This window comes from Apium graveolens, chromosome 11, assembly GCF_009905375.1.
Source record: "Apium graveolens cultivar Ventura chromosome 11, ASM990537v1, whole genome shotgun sequence".
Classification (NCBI taxonomy): Eukaryota; Viridiplantae; Streptophyta; class Magnoliopsida; order Apiales; family Apiaceae; genus Apium; species Apium graveolens.
Genome location: NC_133657.1, coordinates 129,674,974 through 129,695,798, shown reverse-complemented (window position 1 = coordinate 129,695,798; position 20,825 = coordinate 129,674,974). Strand labels below are relative to the sequence as shown.

Genomic DNA, 20,825 nt, shown 5'->3' with positions numbered 1-20,825 from the left:
TAAGATCAAACTGAAAAAACACCTAAAACTCAAGGACCCAAGGTGCGAATAGCTCGAAAAGAAATACCATTAAATAGAAGTGAATACGAGATTGTTGGTTTGGGCTTGTGAGGACGATTAGCAGGAAAGTCTTGGGGCCTGTTGATTGTCCCTTGTTTAGCTCCATTTTCATGGTTTAATTAAACAACTAGCATAATAATCTGTGCAAGACACGAGCCATTTTCTAGCTTTATGTCGAAATACAGTATATAAAGTTTTTAAAATTTTATTTTGTGCGATTAAAAAGTAAAATAATAGTCCCTAATTAAAGTGTACAAAAAATACCACCACATGTAGTTCATACACAATGATAATTTATAATCCTAAGTGATGCTTTTTTGTGTTACAATTATTCTTCTTCTTCTTCTTTTCAGGTTTGATGATTCTGATGACAACAAATTTATCATTCTACGTGATCTCTAAGTCAATTACGTTGTTATTTATTATAATGTGCGTGGTTCAATATAAATGAGTATATGGTGATAAAAACTTGTTATGTAGAAGATGTATCAGCCCAATCACAAATTTTTTGTGTCGAATTGCCGGTATAATGTTGTTAAATTTGTTGTGACAGTGTTTAATTAACAAATATATGCATATTTATTATTCATACATGAGATGGGATATGTACTTTAAAATAAGTCATTGTGTTTTTCTGATAATTTCTTCGGTTTTTAATGTGATTGATATTTGCATTATCATTTTTACTCTCGGTGAGTTCTGCTGGATTTTTTTTTGATATTTGAAATGTATGTGTGCATGTATATGCTATTATCATATTTTATGTTCCCTGCACAGAGTACTGCTTTATATTGTTTGGTATATGTCGATCCGTTGGATAGCTATTCATATTTTCTGCTTCTTTGTATTTACTTTGTAATGTTCTAGGTTGTGTGAAGTGCTTCCCGGAATCTCCCTATGCATATCACTCATTGTTAACTGCAGCAGAGCGAATAGTAATGCTTAAAACTTGTTTACTACTTCCCATCCTTCCAATGGCTCAATGCAAGTTCACATTGCAGTTTGATTAATTCAATATTATAATTTAATGCTTTGAATTGTGATATAAGGATATCCGAATTTTCTTGAGTGATGCTCACTTGCATGTAATCAACTCAAGTGTTGATGTTAAAGCACAACAACTTGTTTAGTAACCCAAGTCTTTGTTTGTGTATTTCAAGTTCATCTTGTTTTAAGTAATTGCCATTCAGCGGTTCAGGGAAGTGTTGTTCTGTGCAAGGCTTTGTTGTCATTTACCTTAGTGTTAGATACTAGTGCGAGTAAGTTAAACTGATGCTATTTACCAAACAACTTGGATCAAAGACTTGAAGATCTGGATTCAATACTCTTTGGAGGCGTCTTCATTGGCCATGAAGAGTTTAGAACCCTCAAGAGACCTTCCAAACTTACACAAGAGAGAGAACTGTAATGTTGAATGGGCTAATAATGCTTATAGAGTAAATTGCAATGTGCATCCCCTTGCATATCGTGGTGGTTTTGTGTACTGTTGTTATGCAACCTTGATTGTTATAACTTTGCATTCTGCATTTTCAGTCCGATTGTCAATAACACCATTAAACTTAGGGTTGATATAGACATTAACTACATCTGCCTGGTATAAGTCAGAATGTTTATATTTATAGATCAGTGCCAAATATAATTTACTTAAGTCTTGATAAGCTCATAATTTAAGACAAAAACAAAGTGTCAAGAGGATGCAAGCTACAAGAAACCTTAAAGTCTAGAGACAAGATGCATATGCAGCAAACTTTTGTTAAAACGAAGAATATATTAGCTACGACAGCGAGTAATGGCACTGCATCCGCGGTCATAGGGGTTAGCTTCAGCACCTTGTTCACAATTGTAGTAGGAGGCACCCCTCTGAGAGCAAGGAACATTGTTCCTCTCTAGTGCATCATAACTTATATAATTTGTAGTTGCTAGTATGCGTCTGTTGCTCTCCGAATCCATATCAAATTCCTCGCCTCTCATGCAGTCCGCTACAGACCCTGTGCAGGATGACTTGACAGGCATCCAGGTGTTGCCACCAGCAGCTACCATGACAGAGGATGAGATTAGGATTAATGCAAGAGATAAAGCGGAGACGCAGCTCAAATGGAAGGCAGAGGAAGGTGCCATTGTTGTGTTTTACCAAGTGGTTTGTTTCTTCTTCAGTTCTCTAAGCCTCTCTTTTACATTATGTTATTTTTTGTTTGTGATGATGTTATAGTTTAAGAAATGGAAGGGGCTTGCAGGCCTGTTGAAATAATCCAGGTAGTTCTACTTTTATATGGTTGTCATTGTCTGTAGTGGTAAACAGTATACTTGTCATGGGACTTCTTTTATTGGAGAGTAATTACATATTCATGTTCTTTTTTCTTTTTATAAAAAAAATCAGATTAAATAACATTATCGGTGTTTGACCGGTCTCTGCTTTCTGTTCTCGACTAGTTTCCGTTTGTTAGCACATACTTGTAAGAGTAAGGTAAAATTTGTGAATATCTTATAAACTCCGTCAATAATCTATACTTATGTGGGAGCATGTATTTAGAAAAATAGGGTAAAATCATGTTGAAAGTTGGAATCTTGTCAAATATAAGGTGGATGAGCGTGTATAACTAGAAAAAAATGTCAAATATAAGGTTGATGAGCGTGTATAACTAGAAAAAGAAAAAAAAGAAACTCGGGCAATAATATGGACTTACTCCAGAAATATGGCAGGATACTTGTTTAGGACATTGGGCAGAAATATATATATGTGTGCGTCTTTTTTATTCAAATATATGGCCATAAGAAAGTATAGCCGGCTTCCGGGATGATTTGGCAACACAGACAAGACCTTGTCTCTATATAAAAGTACAGTATATACACATTTGCATCTTATGTTCCTACGGGACTCCTAGTCAAAAAAATATTAGTATAGTATACTTGAATAGGAATATTCAAGTATTAATGTGTCTTATTATCCCACTAACTCGTCTACCTGTAGTTAATCAGGCCTTGAAATCCCAACCACAATTGAGGTTTATATATATTTAAACCTTCTGTCATCTGTCCCATTATGATTTTATTACTAGTATCTTATGTATTGGTGAAAGCAACGGGGCTTCAAATTTCTAAGCTAGATCACTAATTTCTTGGGAGTATTCAACTCTTATTCCGTTTTGAGGTACAGGATCAAATTAGCTGGCTAAGGATTCTCTGAGCAAATCTAATCAACACCGAAATACAATGAACTACGTCACTTACCATCAACCAACAAGTGCACATATTTCTTTAGCTGAGTTACCACTTGAATAGTTTAACAGATCTATAGCGCCAGTTGATCACTCGTTTAACGTGGGTGTGCATCTGTTACCCAGCATTCTACAACACACACACGGAGAATTTCAGTAAGGTTGCCAACAGCAATGACATATTTAGAAGATCTTAACTAAATTTGCAGATATAATTAAGCTCCAGACCCAAAAACAAACCAACCACAGCCCTGACATTGTCCTTTCTGCAAACTGTTAGCTGCCTGCATTTCCTTAATTAGGGAACAGAATCTTTAAATTGGACATTATTTACGAGATATGAACTTACACTACAGAACATCATTTCTAAGCGTAAAAAACAATTAGAAAGCTGATGAAGAAGAGTGCAGCTGATAGAAATCGTTCAATACAAAATGTTTTATTTTTGAAAAATTACACAAAGTACAACAGCTCACTTTATTAACCATCAAAACAGAATATACTTACCGAACCTTATTGAATGAGATCAGGAGGCTTTTTCATCACTTGCACTAGTTACAAGATTATAAAAAGGCTGTCTAAGAGAGAACCTCCAATTTGCACACTCTCAACTCAAGAAAAATAATACATATCTGCAGCTTGTTAGATGCAGTACAGACGAGAGCATATCGTTTTCACTCTCCAAGGTTGTCCTCTAAAACTGTTCAGACTTTGACGCCTCTAGCAAGTAGCAACATCCATTTACTGCCCGATCACTCGCTTGGCACCTTCCAAAGTATTTTGGAGTAACATTGCAACAGTCAGTGGTCCTACTCCTCCGGGAACAGGAGTAATCCAACCAGCTACCTTACACGCTTCTTGAAAATCAACGTCCCCCACAAGCCTATACCCTGATTTTCGACTTGGATCATTTACGGCATTTGTCCCAACATCAATAACAGCAGCCCCAGGTTTTATCCAGCTTCCTTTTATCTGAAATCACAATGGATAGACAACTATTCAGATTGATGAACTGAACTAAAAGAATTATATTAAATATGCAATTAATTCCAACTTGCAAGCAAATTATTATAATGCCATTACAAGTACTACAGAAGATTATTATAATCCCATTACAATTAAAAAAGGTAAAATTCTTGTATTAAGGTACAAAGGGATACTATACCAAGTTATCATTGTGAGTGAACTACTTGATGTAGCACGGGATCAAGAAAAGGTAATGCAAAACCAATAGGTATAAACAGATATGAGTCCGCAGATTTATACCCACTCTACTCGAACAATTAATAATGTAACCGCACACCCTATAATGAAGATTACAATTATTTATGTAGATGTCCAAACCTTTAGTGAACCAGTAAAATCTATTGAAGAGCAAAACTAATTCCAGAACAATATCTACTCCCCTAATTAACTTCCCTTACAAAGTAAAGAACCCTTGACTGCTTCGCCAACATGGTTAAACTACTTAAAAACTACAATTGAACTAATCTTTACAATAATAATAATAATAATAATAATAATAATAATAATAATAATAATAATAATAATAATAATAATAATAATAATAATAATAATAATAATAGTTTATCATCTCGTGCATCTATCACATGTGATGCACGTTTTTTTTAAATATTTGTATTTGATATTTCGTTTGATATTTAGCACATTAATTTAGGTCTTCAAAATAGGTACACCCAAGAGATATGTTTAAATTAAATAGTTTTAAGAGCTTCAATCAGAATATGTTTTTCTATATACTTGGGCCCATTAAAATATGATTTTGTCGTCACAATATAACTACAAAATAAGTAGGCCCTATAAATGTGTTAAACCTAAAAAAGTCAAGTGTGTTTTGATTAGAATAGTTTTTAAAAGTAATTAAGAAACTCATGACCCCCTTTTTTTTGCTTGTACCGTTATTGTATTTACGGGCTTTCCAATCCCGGTTGGAGTTAACTGGTCTGACACTATTTCAATAGTATCTATTATGCCAAATGGAATTCAGAAGCACATCGGTAGCCTTTGTCTTGCGGTAGCAGTCTACTCTTTTTGGCAAGATCGAAACAACAGAAATACTCAGGAGACAAGCATCTAAGTATCTGCCACCTCACACTCAAAGCAAGATTTTGGAAATTGTTCGAAGTAAAATATTTAGCAGCAAGATTTTCCGGGAAAAGCTTGAGAAAAATCCTATCCTGGTTTTATCTTAATATTAATATTCTTGGCTTCTGTTTGTTTTAATGGATGTTTTAGAATATAAAAACTGATTCTTGCAGGAACGGATTTGCTTCCAGGTTTAAGATTGTTTGGGCTTGTGCACATTCTCTTAGCAAAAGCAAGCAGCAACTGCGGCAACTGGAATAGGGGAGGGGTGGTACTTGGAATCGAATTTGAAAGCAATGTCTTTAACTCTTTCATTGTGATGTATTTTTCTTGTTAGATTAATACAATTATTATTTGTCAAAAAAGAAGAAGCTATGTTGTACATTCTGGATACTAGTAACAAATTTCAAGGCATAGGAAATGATAGTGGAAGTGAAGCTTTGTTGCCAATAATTAAGGATATTTAATACATCCAAACACACACACACACAAACAAACAAGAAGAAGATAATTCTTACCATCATTGCCTGTCCCGCTGCAGCAATAACTATATCTGCCTCACGGATGAAACTCTCTGGATCTTGAGTACGTGAGTGGACTACAGTAACCGTGGCATCCGCCTTGAGAAGTAGAAGTGAAACTGGTAACCCGACAATGTTACTTCGACCAACCACTACTGCCTTCTTTCCCTTTATGCTAATACCACTTCGTGACAGAAGTTCTAGACATCCCTGTTGAGGCAAAGCTAGTTCGTTACAAAGTATATAACAGTACTGAAACTTCCACTGAAAGTTTAGTGGTATATATTTGTGTTTAAAACTAGACTCTTTTATAATGGCCCACTCACTTTGTTCCAAACAATTGTTATTAAAATGTATACTTTTACGGAGATTATCAACTTACCTAATATAACCAAAACATTAGCTGATATGTAATGGTTAGTCATATTAATATCATTACACGATAAGAAGTCAGTAATGGTTGATAAGAATTATATCCTACAATATTGAAAGTGTCTCTAAGTTGGAATCAAAGTACAAAGTTGATATATTGCCTTAGGAGTGCAAGGAAGAAACAGGGGATCTCTTCCTTTCATGGCAAGCTTTCCAATGTTCAGAGGATGAAAACCATCAACATCCTTCTCGAGGCTGATTTGAGATAATATTTTCTCTTCATTTATATGTTTTGGCAATGGAAGCTGGACCAGTATACCTGCGAACCAAAAATACCTTCAATTTTGTGCTTAAATACCATCATTTATGAGATCATTGCAAACTTACTTCCATATATTGGTAAAGCATCACAACATGCATAACATTCAAAATTATAAGGTCAGAGGAAATGAGAAGTCACTGGAACTCAAAGGAACGGTAACACTAGATAATTTAATTCATAATGAAAAAATATAGCCAATATTACATAAATAAATGTTTTAGATACAATTCAATTCATTATAAAAAAATATATAGTGAATATTACATAATTAAATATTTTAGATATGATGAACATGTATATGTTATTTATGCTTGAAATGTTACTCACTTGCCCATATTCAGAATTAATCCTCTTTTAAGATTTAGAGTTTTACCCTGGCTTAGGACCTAACATTTGAAGATACTTAGATAGTTGGATCAATTTAATCAAAACAGACTGCTACTATTCACAATAACAGAACGTATAAAAATTGCAGTTAAAGATCTAGAATAAGCTGGTCAATCCATATTCCATCATAACATAATTGTTGGTAGATATGTATTATGTGTATCAAATCCAATGCAAAGCATGTCTATAATACTTTGGCAACAAAATGTTTCACATTTGTACTAAAACATGTAGGATGGATTGGCATGTTAGGTAAATTTAGAGGAAGAAAAAACATTAACATTATAGAAACAATTTATAGAATTAGCACAAAATATTCATAGCACTAGAAAATATTCGAGAGACACTCAAGTACTTGTGATATGCATAAGAATCACATATAAATCATATATAACAAAAACCCATACCGTGTACTTCAGGATTTGCATTTAACTCATCTACCTTGGCGATCAATTCAACCTCGGGTACATCCTCTGGTAGATCTATGTCAAAGGATTTAATCCCGACTTCAGCACATGCCTTCCTTTTCATGCTCACATAGCTCTGAGAATCCTTCCTACATCCTACAATGACAACAGCCAATCCCGGGACCTGAAATCCGAAAAACAGATTATAATGATTAATCTCTGCTCATTCCCCATAACCATCACCAAAAAAGCTTAGCATGAACTTGTTTTAATAACCATCCAAACTTAACTACAAATGAATACTTCTACACTTGTCCTAAAAATCCGCATCAGTTACCCTTACAACTTCTTTTTGAGGATTCTATTTCAATGACAGAGTGAGGTATCCTTGTAATGTGCACATTACAATGAATCGCTGACATAATTTTTTTTAAAAAAATAACAAAATTAATTAAGTTCCCTAAATTAAGTCCCTATAATTGTTTTCTCTTAATTTAAGTTGTGAATGCAAGTTTCATTTATCAGCCAAGGTTTACTTCCTTTTATTACTGTAGATAATAATTTTACAATTAACATTATTGTGTTAAACATACTAACATAGATTCGATATATACTGATCCATACATGCAATTTTAAGTGCATATTACCACTGAAGGGTGAATGAGATGCAATGGCACATTGTGCTTAACTCGAGTCTCAGTAGAATCATAGGTGTGTGCGTATTTTAATTTATATAGTTGACTATTACAAGAAAACCTAACTTTTTAACATATTTGTCTACGTAGTATCCTTTTATACTTTACAATTAATTAGAAATACTTTTTTGTTCTATTATCAGAGAGCATAATTGTTTAATATATCGCTTATAATAGACTATAACTAAATTTTATCTGATGAATGATAGTTTTTGATAGGTATCTTAGGGTGGAAAGTTCTAGAGGAAGGAAACTCTAATAGATACGGGGAACCTATATATACAGAGAATTGCAAAATTTTAACCAAAGGGGGTAAGCTGTGTTGGAGATGGCCTAACATCCTCGAAAATGATCATTACCTAAATTTACAATTCAATCCGAATTAAAAAAGCACAGCATCCTATCTTTCAAAATTCAAGCTTTAGTTCCTGTACCAACCATCAGTCCACACTATACTGTCAAAATAGGCGTAGCTATTGTTATAATTTAGCACAACAATAAAGATTGCTTAAATTCATAATCACAACTTCAATTCAAACCTACTAAACACTAAAAGTCTACAATTCAAACAACATACACATAAGCTCAACTAGAGTAAAAAAAAAGGAAATGTAATTAAAAGGAAACAAAAGACGTGAGAATACATACCTTGGAGTATTTTTGAGAGAGAATGGTGACTTCCGACGCGATTTCAGATCGGATAGTTTGAGCTATTGCTTTGCCGTCGATGACGGTGGCGTGGTGATCCGACGGCGACGCCATTTTTGACTAACAAGTAGATTGAACAAGTGAGGATGAATGAGTGTGTGCCCGTCTATCTCTGTATGTATAGCGGCATAGGTAACGAAAAAAAATAAACCGATAATTTTGTTGTTGATGTTTAAAAATACCAAATTTTTGGGTGTAAATATTGTTTTGGTTACGTATTTTGGCTAAGTAGATTTGAGTATCTAACAAAATTATTAAAGATACGTATTTATAATTTGGTTATTAATATTGGGATACGTACTTAAAAAAATAAAAAATATAAATTGAAAATACGTATTTAGTACAAAACAGGATAGCCAAATGGTAAATACGTATTCAAAACGGTATTTTTAGCCATTCACTTCCAGAATAGGTATTTTCAAATATTTGCACCAAAAAATTGTTATTTTTAACATTATTTCTAATTTTGTAGCCTATTATTATATTGAAAATTAACAAAACTAATCATTTTTTATAAAATTGATCAACATTAGTAGATGATATGAAATATCCAATTTTATAAATGAAATACTTAACTACTAGTTGTCTTATACAAGTGAAATACCCGATTATTCAATCAGCTTAAATTGATTATTATTTTCAAAATGACCGTCAAATAAAAAATAAAATAGATTAAACAATAAAAAGGTAAATGTTGTACAATTTTTTTTTAATAAACCGTACATCAAATAGATTTACTAAAGATTTTTAAGAAAAATTATTAAATTTTCTGATATTTTTTTATTTTACTATTTTTTAAAAGTAATGTAAAAAAACTAAGTTTAACAAATATGTAACTAATTGCATCAATATTTTTTTAATTGTATTTTATGTTGCATAAAATTGTAAAAACTCTTCAAAATTGTTTGAAGTTGTATAATACAATATGTTTGCAAAAAAATTGGAAATTAATATTTTTATAAATAAAATGGTATTTTTACAAAAATATTTTTGAACTTGATATTTTCTAAAAAGCCACAAATTTTATCATAGAAATTTAAATATAGAAATACCGAAATTCGAGCACATAATCAATTTGATTAAAAATAATTATTAGGTAAATACTTGGATGTATAATTAGTACTGCATAAGTTGCAAAAGAATAAAACAAGCTCCCGTAAATGTTGTGATCCTCGTAATTGTAAAACCCCTTCTTAAAATTAAAAGGAGATATTACTATAATCCATAAACCTACGTATATAGCACTAAAACAATCTCTAAAGGAATACTTAATTCTAAATAATGATAGAAGTTTAAAATTTTAATAAATGAAATAAAGGGTAACTCTCCATAACACAGTCCCAGATCCCCCTAAACACCTGCCAGAAAAAGAATACGGCATGAGTCAAACGTCCAGTACGGATTTGGAATACAGTTTATAAAAAAAAATCAGAAATAAATAATTTGCAGTTTACGATTTAATAATAATTAAAAACAAGTAAGGCTGAAACAACGATGGTTTAGAATATTTAATACCGAGATCAGAACAGATACAAATACACACATCATAAGGTACTTAATGTGTGCAACAAAACGAATAACGTGTACGGCATATACAACGTTACCGTAAATCAGATCACAAATCAAACTCTTGGTGCACCCACGTATCCTGAACAAATATCAAATGGCCAAAAGCTCCTCCCAAGAGCTAACAGAAGGATACGCCGTGACCAATCGCACTGTCACGGAAGTGTCATATCACTGGTGCCGCAATGACATGACTGTAGTACCCTTACAGCTAGTTAACTCGGTATACCCAATATCTCTAAGAGTTCAAATAAAAATATTCTTGCAAAATTTTAAAATCACCTGTCACAAGTAATTCATATTTCCAAAACAGAGTGTGTCATAAATAATTTTTGAAAACCGCATAAACCGATATTTAAAACTTTTCAAATCAATTTTTAAAACAATTTTCGGAAGTCAAAACGATCAAACTATAACGAAACGAATGAAATATGGAATTGAACAAATCAGAGATATTTAAATTATAAGAGAAGTAACGCTAAATAAAAAGGAGAAATAATACATACCTTGAAAATATTAACACCAAACACTAGTAAAACTCACAAACGACCATCTACATTGTCGGCCCCAACCTATTTATAAAATTATAATTTATGATTAAAAAATAACTTCATTAATATATATATTTATAACCTAAAGCTACTAACTTACATAATCTTTTATATAAAATTAAATTATTACTCTTACGCCTAAAAAAAATTCAGACCCACAAATATATACTATTTAATATTTAATTAAAAACTCTCGATATCATAAACTAAAATAATGAGTCATGTACCATAGCTCATAATTGATAAAATTAGATAGAATCTATTTTTTACAATATTATAATGTAACAACATCCATCTTTCTTTTACCTTTGTTGCAAAGACACTAATCATGTAGGCCCTGTTATATATTTACATTATAAAGTACTTCAAATTAGCAATTAATCATTTTTACTAGTATCAAAATTAGCCGTAATATGCCTCTGACACCATAACTATATTATAAACTCTTAGACTTAAGATTCATGTGATTATAAACATTACACTAAATTATATTAATTAGTCATGCATGTATACGAATAAATGTTAATATAAACTTGATTTCATATTTCATCGAATTACAATTTATTAATATACTCTCCTGAGTCATTGATTTACATTCAAAATATATAACTATGATTATAAATTTATAGTAAAAGAGAATACCTTTATTGTATATATGATTGTTAAAAAAACGCTTCACCTAGGGCTGAGCAGAAAACCGCATAAACCGCAAAAACCGCCCGCACCGCACCAAACCACACCGCAAAATGCGGTTTTTAATTTTCGCGGTGCGGTTGCGGTTTGAATTTTTAATAAACCGCGCGGTGTGGTGCGGGTTGTGGTTTTAAATTTCTGAAATGCGGTTCAAACCGCACCGCAATATTTAATATATTATAAATAAATAAATATAAATATATATATACACACTTATATTCCTATCGGGTAACATAAAGAACCATTTTATATTCTTAGTTAAACTGAATTTCACCAGATGGCCATAGCATCCTTATTGAGTTAGAATTATATGTCAAGTTCATTAAGGAATTCAAATGGATCACACGATCTTCTGACAAATAAAAAAAAAGACTAAAAATCTCTTGTTTGTATTTCTTCACTATGAAAACCAAAATCCAAGTATTTATACTAGTGAACTAAGATGTTGCATTCTGATTGACTAAAACTATTTTCGGAAATTTGATTAAATTTAACTTTTATATTAATTTATTTTTTTTGAACTTGTAAAGTATAAACCGCAGTGAACCGCACCACACCGCACCGCATTTTTGTGGTGCGGTTTATGCGGTTTTCGAGGGTACGCGGTGCGGTTGCGGTTTGGAAATTCTCAACATTGTTATTCTATTTACGAAATTGTTGGGCAATCCTCATACCTTCAACAACGAGATTTTAACAAAATATCTTAGGTTTCTCATATCCTTAAAATAAATAAGTAAATAAAAGTCATTTCTTGAAAAATCATATCTAATCTTATACCATCACTTTCAAACTAACTGCAACATATGATACTCATTAACTCTCGAAATATATGTGGCAAACATATTATTCAAATAATATTATCTTGATGACAATGACACCTACTAATTAGCATAATAATGTCAAATTACTAACGTATCTTAACCCCAACAGTGTTCAAATTTTAAAGAAGGAAAAAAATCATTTTATATATAATAAATCTCACATAAAAGAAAAATAGAAAAGTTCGAAAAACTTGTCTGTAAGGCAAGGAAAGATATGATAAAGAAGACATGACACGAAATGTTTTTTTTTAAAATAATATTAATGTAATAATAAGGATATTTTGTTAGCCTCACAGACCAAAATAATATTTAATACCCTCAAAAGTATATGATAGAATGCATCACTATTGGTTTCAAAGTTAACAGTATTTCTATATTAATCTACATAATCATGTCGACCGATTCAAAAATTACAAATTTCTCCATGTAAAATGTAAATAAAGTCTTCAAATTTTGAATTAACTCTAGTTAAGTCGTGGATGTGATAGGTATACGTCGAAAACAATATAGTCACAATTTCTTATTAAATAAAATGACAATAATTTTAACTAATATTTTATGTGAAAATAGAGATACGACGAAAGAATAAAGAAATTCATGACATGATTATTAGGTGAACTTCAAAATATTTATAATCAGGCTTGCGGGCTAACGGTGCTTAGAAAAATCTAAAAGCCTACTTTATAATTATGCGCTAGTATTAAATGCACACGTGTATACATCAATAACTAAAAACAAACTTAAATATCATGTCATGAAAAAAAACATATTAATTATAAAATTTATGGAATATGTAATAATAATTGTAAGACGATCGTAACAAATACATCAAATAATGCGGAAAAAAACTATTTACAAAATAATATGACCAAAATAGCTTGGACCTACTAAATTAGCATACCCAACCAGTAGAATAACTTTGATTTGGTGAAATAAAAAATATCACCTTTTTTTTTCAACATGTAATTAATTGAAAAAAAACACCACTATTAAAAAGATTATACATAGCAAACCGATGAGCTTGTATATCAAAACTCAAACTAAGTTGACTTGACTGACATGTACCTAGTGCATGCTCATAGATTAACACACGGGCGTAACATATATAAATAAATTATATTAAAGTATGTAATGATTTCGAACTTTGGGTTTTTGCCCATGAAATAAAGAAGGTACCATACGTATATATTATTGACATATAGAAAATTCTGAAATAATTTTTCTTCTGACAAATTTAAGTATGAAGGGGATTTTATAAAAAAAATGTGTACTCATGTCAAATCTCTACTATTATATAATTATTATAGAAAATCAAATGAATGCTGATACCATTAGTCACATTTAAATATTGTTTATGCGTGACCACGTCACTAGGAAAAAAAAATAATACACCGACATATTTTTAGTCTACCAAATTTGTATGCACCAATAAATAATATTACAGTCACAAAGGTATAAAATTCATGTACTCTATTAATAACTAATAATATTATAATCTATGTTAAATTTTACTAAAACCTCTAATTTTGATAATGATATAGGAAATTAGTTCGCATATTAACACTTGAAGCTATTAATATAATATAAGTATAAATTTACATGCCCTTTCTTCCTAACAGCTCAAAATAAATATACATATATGTTATATTATGACTTAAATTGTAGAACAAGTTGCATGCTAAATAGCACAGCCATCAATATCTTTTTTTTTAAGTTAGGACAAATAAATACTAAATATAAACAAACACATTATAAAGCCAACCATGTATAAGTTAACATATTAAGTTTAAGAAAATGATAAAACTCATATAAGTAGATCATAAAAGTATAACTTGGAATACAAAATAAGTATTTGATTATTTTTCTTTTAGAAATACACTTCCAAAAGTTTAAGAATTGTATAAATTATTGTATTGCACCAACACTAGTAATATTAAAACACATGAAGAAAAACAGTCATTAAATTATTCATAAAGTATCCTTACATTACGCATACAATTACCAAACCAAAATATTATAACAATTTTATATTACAAAATTTAAAAAGAACTATAATGTTCTTAAAATTAGTTACCAATCATCTTACAATTAATTAACTTAATTAACTTGATTAATGAAACCTATACAGTCCTTCAAAGAAATCAACAAAGCAACTGAACATCTTCAAATGTCATAGGCAGTATTATTATTATTATCAGTATACTAGAATTGCATAAAATTTATAAGACAACCTTTTTATTATCAAAATAAATTTGAACAATCTCTTACGGATGATATAATGTAACACGTTCTTCTATAATTATTCTAACAATAATTATTCTTACATGTTGACCTATACAGAATTTCTATAAATCTAATTTCACTTGTAATAGAAAACCTAATAATAATTTAGAAAACTAATATACCTCATAGATAACTAAATAATTGTTACTACATAATTCCTCGTATTACTAAGCAAAATTTTATTATTCAACACAATTCAAAATCACAAATATTCATGCTTGTAAAATCAAGTAATTTGTAACAGCCCTCTTAGTTAATAATCAAAGATAACCACTTTGTTTTTCCTTGTTCAAAAATTAGTCATTTTTCTTGTCATTTAACTCTTTCATAATATAAATATAAACCTTTGTCAAACATTAAACTAACCAATCTATACATGTGCTAAACTTAAGGTTATACATCACTATCAAAATAAAATTACCTTATGTTCACTATACCGTATTTTATTTGGACACTCTTAATATTGTAAAAATAAATACAATAATATTTTTGTTAAGGGAAACACAAAGCATGCAAATTTTTAATCACGAAAAAAAAATTAGTAAGAACTCTAAGATTTGGATTAGAAAAACAAATAATTAAAAGTGTCAAAATACGCTCAACTAACACCAAAGTTCACATATAAAATGGATCCACAATATCAAAATACAAATACAATTGGAGTTGAGAACAAAGAGATAAGTTGAAGTAGTTTACAAGTATCACTATAAAATAATATATATCAAATAAAATTGACCGAATAAAATCATAAAATAGAATACCCATCCTAAGTTCTACCCAAACTCACAGGTTAACCTAAATAGGTTTTCTACAAGAAAGAACCTGACCCTGATACCATCTATGTAACACCCCATTCTTAAAATTAAAGGAGATATTACTATAATCCATAAACCTACATACATAGTACTAAAATAATCTCTAAAGAAATACTTAATTTTAAATAATGATAGAAGTTTAAAATTTTATTAAAATGAAATAAACGATAGCTCTCCATCACACAGTCCAAGATCCCTCTAAACACCTGCCAGAAAAAGAATACGGCATGAGCCAAACGGCCAGTACGAATTTGGAATACAGTTTATAAAAAAAATTAGAAATAAATAATTTGCAGTTTACGATAAAATATTAATTAAAAACAAGTAAGGCTGAAACAACGAGGGTTTAGAATATTTAATACCGAGATCATAACATATACAAATGTGAAAACAATCTGCGATTAATACAAATAATCAAACAAGTGTGTGCGTGAGTAAACGAAATCAAACGGAGGAAGAAAAGATATAAACAGAAGAGAGATCCTCGAGTCCAGTTGAAACTGTCTCCTTAAAGCTATTTCGCCTCTCACCGTATGTGCGAGTCGATAGCCTCCCAGGATAAAACGAGGTAGCGGCGGCGTTACGGATAACGAGCACCTTCAGCGAGCTTGAACGGGCACGAAACTATCACCGAGAGAGAGAGAGAGATTTGTGTTTAGAGGCGAATATGTTTTTGGTGTGTCTAACCCTAACGCCTTAGAGGTGTTTATATAGGTGTAGATAGACTTGTGCGCTACTCTTTTCCATAATTAAATATCATTAATTATGGAATCGGTGTAATATTTGCAAGCTACTCTATTCCATAAATAATCTGAAACAGAATCAGATTAAATATATCAAGACATACACCATATCAATTAATCTGAAACAAAATCAAATTAATTTATGCCATAATATTTGAGCCAAATTCTAATGGAAAATAATAATTTCCATTATTAAGAGAATATCATCATATCTCACACATCTTTTAGTCATAATGCTCAAAAATATGACTTACCAATATGGGACTTATACCCATATTTTCCAACAATCCCCCACATGGGTGAGATTGGTGATCTTAGTAGCACACACCAGGCAGACAGACAGACAGACACGGAGTTTGACTTGGTGATAGTTTCTTCGATCAGATATAGCATACGATAGGTAGAGAATGCTCCTTGAACCTTCGCTCGAGTAAGCATACCGACTTTACTGGTAGACAGTAGACGTGCTTGTCCTTGAACTGTTCGACCGTTTATGTAAACGATGATATACTTATCACTATATCGTTTCTGACTCGTTCAGCTCTCATGAGTATGTCCATTTTGGCCATGGAACATCGTCCTGGTTCTGCAGAAGTTTCTAAAGAATTGTGCCTCGCAATTCTCCTTTGAAGCGGCCCCACTTCTCTCCCACATAGGTGATCTTTATCTTATAGAGTAACCCGTGTTTACTCAACTGAATTCCATGCGTTCACTCCTGAGCTCCATGTATTCATCAAAGATCATTAAAGGCTCAAAGCTTAACCTCGTACCTTACGGGTCTCACTGTTTCCTCATCATAGGAACAGGCCAGGGGTTACCCCCACAGTGATTTGGTCATCATGATTTAGTTGTCCCATTGAACCAAGTTCTTGGGATCTCCAGTCAGCAATGGTTGGGTGTCCACCATGATGCCGTTAAGCAATAGGCTTAAGGCCCATCCCTATCGATAATTTCTCAACCACTTCTCTTGATAACCCTTTGGTTAGTGGATCCGCGATATTATCCTTTGACGGTATATAGTCAATAGTGATAATTCCGGTTGAGATCAATTGTCTAATGGAACTGTGTCGTCGTCGTATATGACGAGACTTTCCATTATACATCGTGCTCTGTGCTCTGCCAATAGCGGATTGACTATCACAGTGAATCCCTATTGCAGTTACAGGCTTTGGCCATCTTGGAATATCCTCCAGAAACTGACGTAGATATTCAGCCTCTTCGGCGCATTTATCTAGTGCCACAAACTCAGCTTCCATCGTGGAATGAGTTATCACCGTTTGTTTTGAGGATTTCCATGATATTGCCGCTCCAACTAATGTAAACACATAGCCACTCGTAGACTTAAGTACTTTCTTGCTAGATATCCAATTTGCGTCAGTATATCCTTCTAATACTGCTGGGTATCTGCCATAGTGCAGTCCATAGTCTCGAGTTCCCCTCAAGTACCTTAGTACCCTTATAATCGCTTTCCAGTGATCAGCTCCCGGATTACTCGTAAACCTACTCAACTTGCTAATTGAGTATGCAATGTCTGGTCTTGTACAACTCATGAGGTACATCAGACTACCAATTATCCTCGAGTATTCCAATTGGGAAACAGCTACACCTTTGTTCTTGGATAGGTGCAAAGTCATATCCACAGGTGTCCTAGCTTTCTCAAAGTCATCCTTAAGAAACTTCTCAAGGATCTTGTCAACATAATGTGGTTGACTTAATGCGAGACCCTCTGATGTTCTAGAAATTTGAATTCCCAGAATTACATTTGCTAGTCCCATATCTTTCATGTCGAACCTTGATTTCAACATGTCCTTTGTAGATTTGATAACTTTATCATTGCTTCCAGCAATAAGTAGATCATCTACATATAGTGTCATCATGACATAGCCATTGTCATTCTCCTTGACATAGCTGTTCTCGTTATCCTTGTAATAGACACAGCTATCACATTCATTGATTTTGAAACCATTGGCCAGCACGACCTCATCAATTTTTTCATGCCATTTCATAGGCGCTTGTTTCAAACCATACAATGATTTCACCAATCTACACACTTTCCTTTCTTGTCCTGGGACAACAAACCCTTCAGGTTGTTCCATATAGATTTCTTCATCTATGTCTCCATTTAGGAAAGCTGTTTTCACATCCATTTGATGTACAGTTAGATTACGCATTGCAGCAATAGCAAACATCATCCTTATGGACGTTATTCTCGTTACAGGAGAATATGTATCAAAGTAATCAAGGCCTTTTTGTTGCTTGTATCCTTTAATTACAAGTCTGGCCTTATACTTATCAATAGTGCCATCAGTTTTCAACTTCTTCTTGAAAACCCACTTGCTACCTAATGGTTTGCAACCAGTTGGCAAGTCCACTAATTCCCAAGTATGATTTTGCATAATTGAATCAACTTCATTCTTGATGGCCTCTTTCCACATAGGCCCATCAGGTGAGGTAACCGCCTCCTTATAAGTTTTTGGGTCACCTTCTTCGAGCAAATAGGTCATAAAATCAGACCCATAGGATTTCTCCGTTCGTTGTCTTTTGCTCCTTCTCACTACCCCCACATTTTCGTCTTCACTTTCGTCACTCTCATTATCGTCATCTACAGACTCATGAGATCGTTTAGACGTCGTAGGTTGTTGGTTTCCTGGATTACAGGGAAACATCGTCTCAAAAAATAAGGCATTCCTTGATTCCATAATGGTATTCTTTTGAATATCAGGAATCTTGGATTCATGAACAAGAAACCGATATGCAGTGCTGTGTGGAGGATATCCGATGAAGACACAATCCACAGTCTTAGGACCTATCTTCACCTTCTTCGGTGTAGGGATCAGTACCTTTGCAAGGCACCCCCACACTTTCAGGTGTTGATAACTTGGTTTCTTTTTCTTCCACATTTCATAAGGACTTACATCCTTATTCTTGCGCATCGTAATATTTAAAATATTATTTGCACTTAAGATGGCTTCTCCCCACATCGATTGTGGGAGCCCAGAGCTTAACAACATCGCATTCATCATCTCTTTCAGAGTGCGATTCTTCCTTTCAGCCACACCATTTGACTGAGGGGAGTATGGTGCAGTGACCTCATGGATTATACCATATTGTGAACAGAATTCCCCAAACGGTTCAACATATTCACCTCCACGATCACTTCGTATCGTTTTGATTTTCTCAGTTTGTTGTGTCTCAACTTCTTCCTTATAGATTTTAAATTTATCTATAGCTTCGTCTTTGCTTTTCAACAAATATACATAGCAGTATTTTGTACAATCATCAATGAATGTAATAAAATACTTGTTTCCTCCTCTTGTTGGAGCGAATTTTAAATCACATATGTCGCTATATATTAGGTCTAGCACTTTGGTTTTCCTTTCCACACGTTTAAATGATGATCTCGTTAATTTTGCCTCAACACAAGTCTCACACTTATGTTTTGGATCGATAGTAAGTTTAGGTATGTATTCTTTTGCACTTAAACGTCGTAAAGTGTCATAATTTACATGTCCTAATCTAGCATGCCATAAATTAGGAGACTCAAGCAAGTAAGAAGAAGAATTCTTCATTTCATTATCGTCCTTAACGGACATTACATTGAGCTTAAAAAGCCCATCAGTTAAATAACCCTTGCCTACAAACATACCACTCTTAGAGAAAATAACTTTATCTGACTCTATTACAATGCGAAAGCCATGCTTATTCAACAGATAACCAGACACAAGGTTCTTGCGAATATCAGGCACATAAAGTACATTCTTCAAAGTCAGATTCTTCCCAGAGGTCATCTTCAGGATCACCGTGCCTTCACCCTCAATGGTAGAAGTTGCTGAATTCCCCATGTAGAGTTTCTCACCAGCATCGGAAGCTTTGAGGCTAGAGAAAACCGCCTTGTCTGAGCAAACATGCCTAGTAGCACCAGTATCAATCCACCATTCACGTGGATTAGAACCGACCAAGTTCACTTCAGAGACCGTAGCACAGAGGTCTATGTCACCCATCTCCTTGGAGATATTCTCTACCATGTTTGCTTCTTTCTTCTTGTTGGGCTTCTTGGGCTTCTTGCAGTCAGAAGACCTATGACCAACTTTATCACAGTTGTAGCACTTCCCTTGAAATTTCGACTTCGAAATCCCTCCCTTGGGTGCCAGCTTTGCCCCTTTACCAGAATTAGCCTTCTTGGGCTTGGAGCTTTGAGCATGCTCCACCATGTTTGCCTTCTCAGTGACAATGTTAACTTTCTTCTCGGACCCCCTGTTGTCTTCTTCAATACGAAGTCTAACAATAAGATCCTCCATAGACATCTCCTTTCGCTTGTGCTTAAGGTAGTTCTTGAAATCTTTCCATCCAGGTGGAAGCTTTTCAATAACAACAGCAACTTGGAAAGACCCACTTATGACCATTCCCTCAGCATGAATGTCATGAATGATCACCTGTAGTTCCTGCACCTGACTGACCACAGTCTTAGAGTCTGCCATCTTATAATCAAGAAAGCGGCCAACAATCCACTTCTTTGCCCCAGCGTCCTCGGTTTTATACTTATGGTCAAGTGACTCCCAT

At 33.0% G+C, this 20,825-nt stretch overlaps 2 protein-coding genes across 2 annotated transcripts; both read right to left on the bottom strand.

The window, feature by feature from the left end:
- Positions 1-1,830: 1,830 nt before the first annotated feature.
- LOC141695879 (protein RALF-like 33) lies at positions 1,831-2,178 on the bottom strand. The gene has a single exon (XM_074500088.1). The coding sequence runs from the start codon at positions 2,176-2,178 to the stop codon at positions 1,831-1,833; it is 348 nt and encodes a 115-aa protein (XP_074356189.1).
- Positions 2,179-3,670: 1,492 nt separating this feature from the next.
- LOC141697671 (bifunctional protein FolD 2) lies at positions 3,671-8,925 on the bottom strand. Its single transcript, XM_074502162.1, has 5 exons — positions 8,734-8,925; positions 7,391-7,574; positions 6,436-6,593; positions 5,900-6,112; positions 3,671-4,247 (listed from the first exon to the last, which is right to left on the bottom strand). Exons 1-5 carry the CDS (start codon positions 8,845-8,847, stop codon positions 4,017-4,019), a joined length of 900 nt encoding a protein of 299 aa, XP_074358263.1. The 5' UTR covers positions 8,848-8,925; the 3' UTR covers positions 3,671-4,016.
- Positions 8,926-20,825: the final 11,900 nt, after the last annotated feature.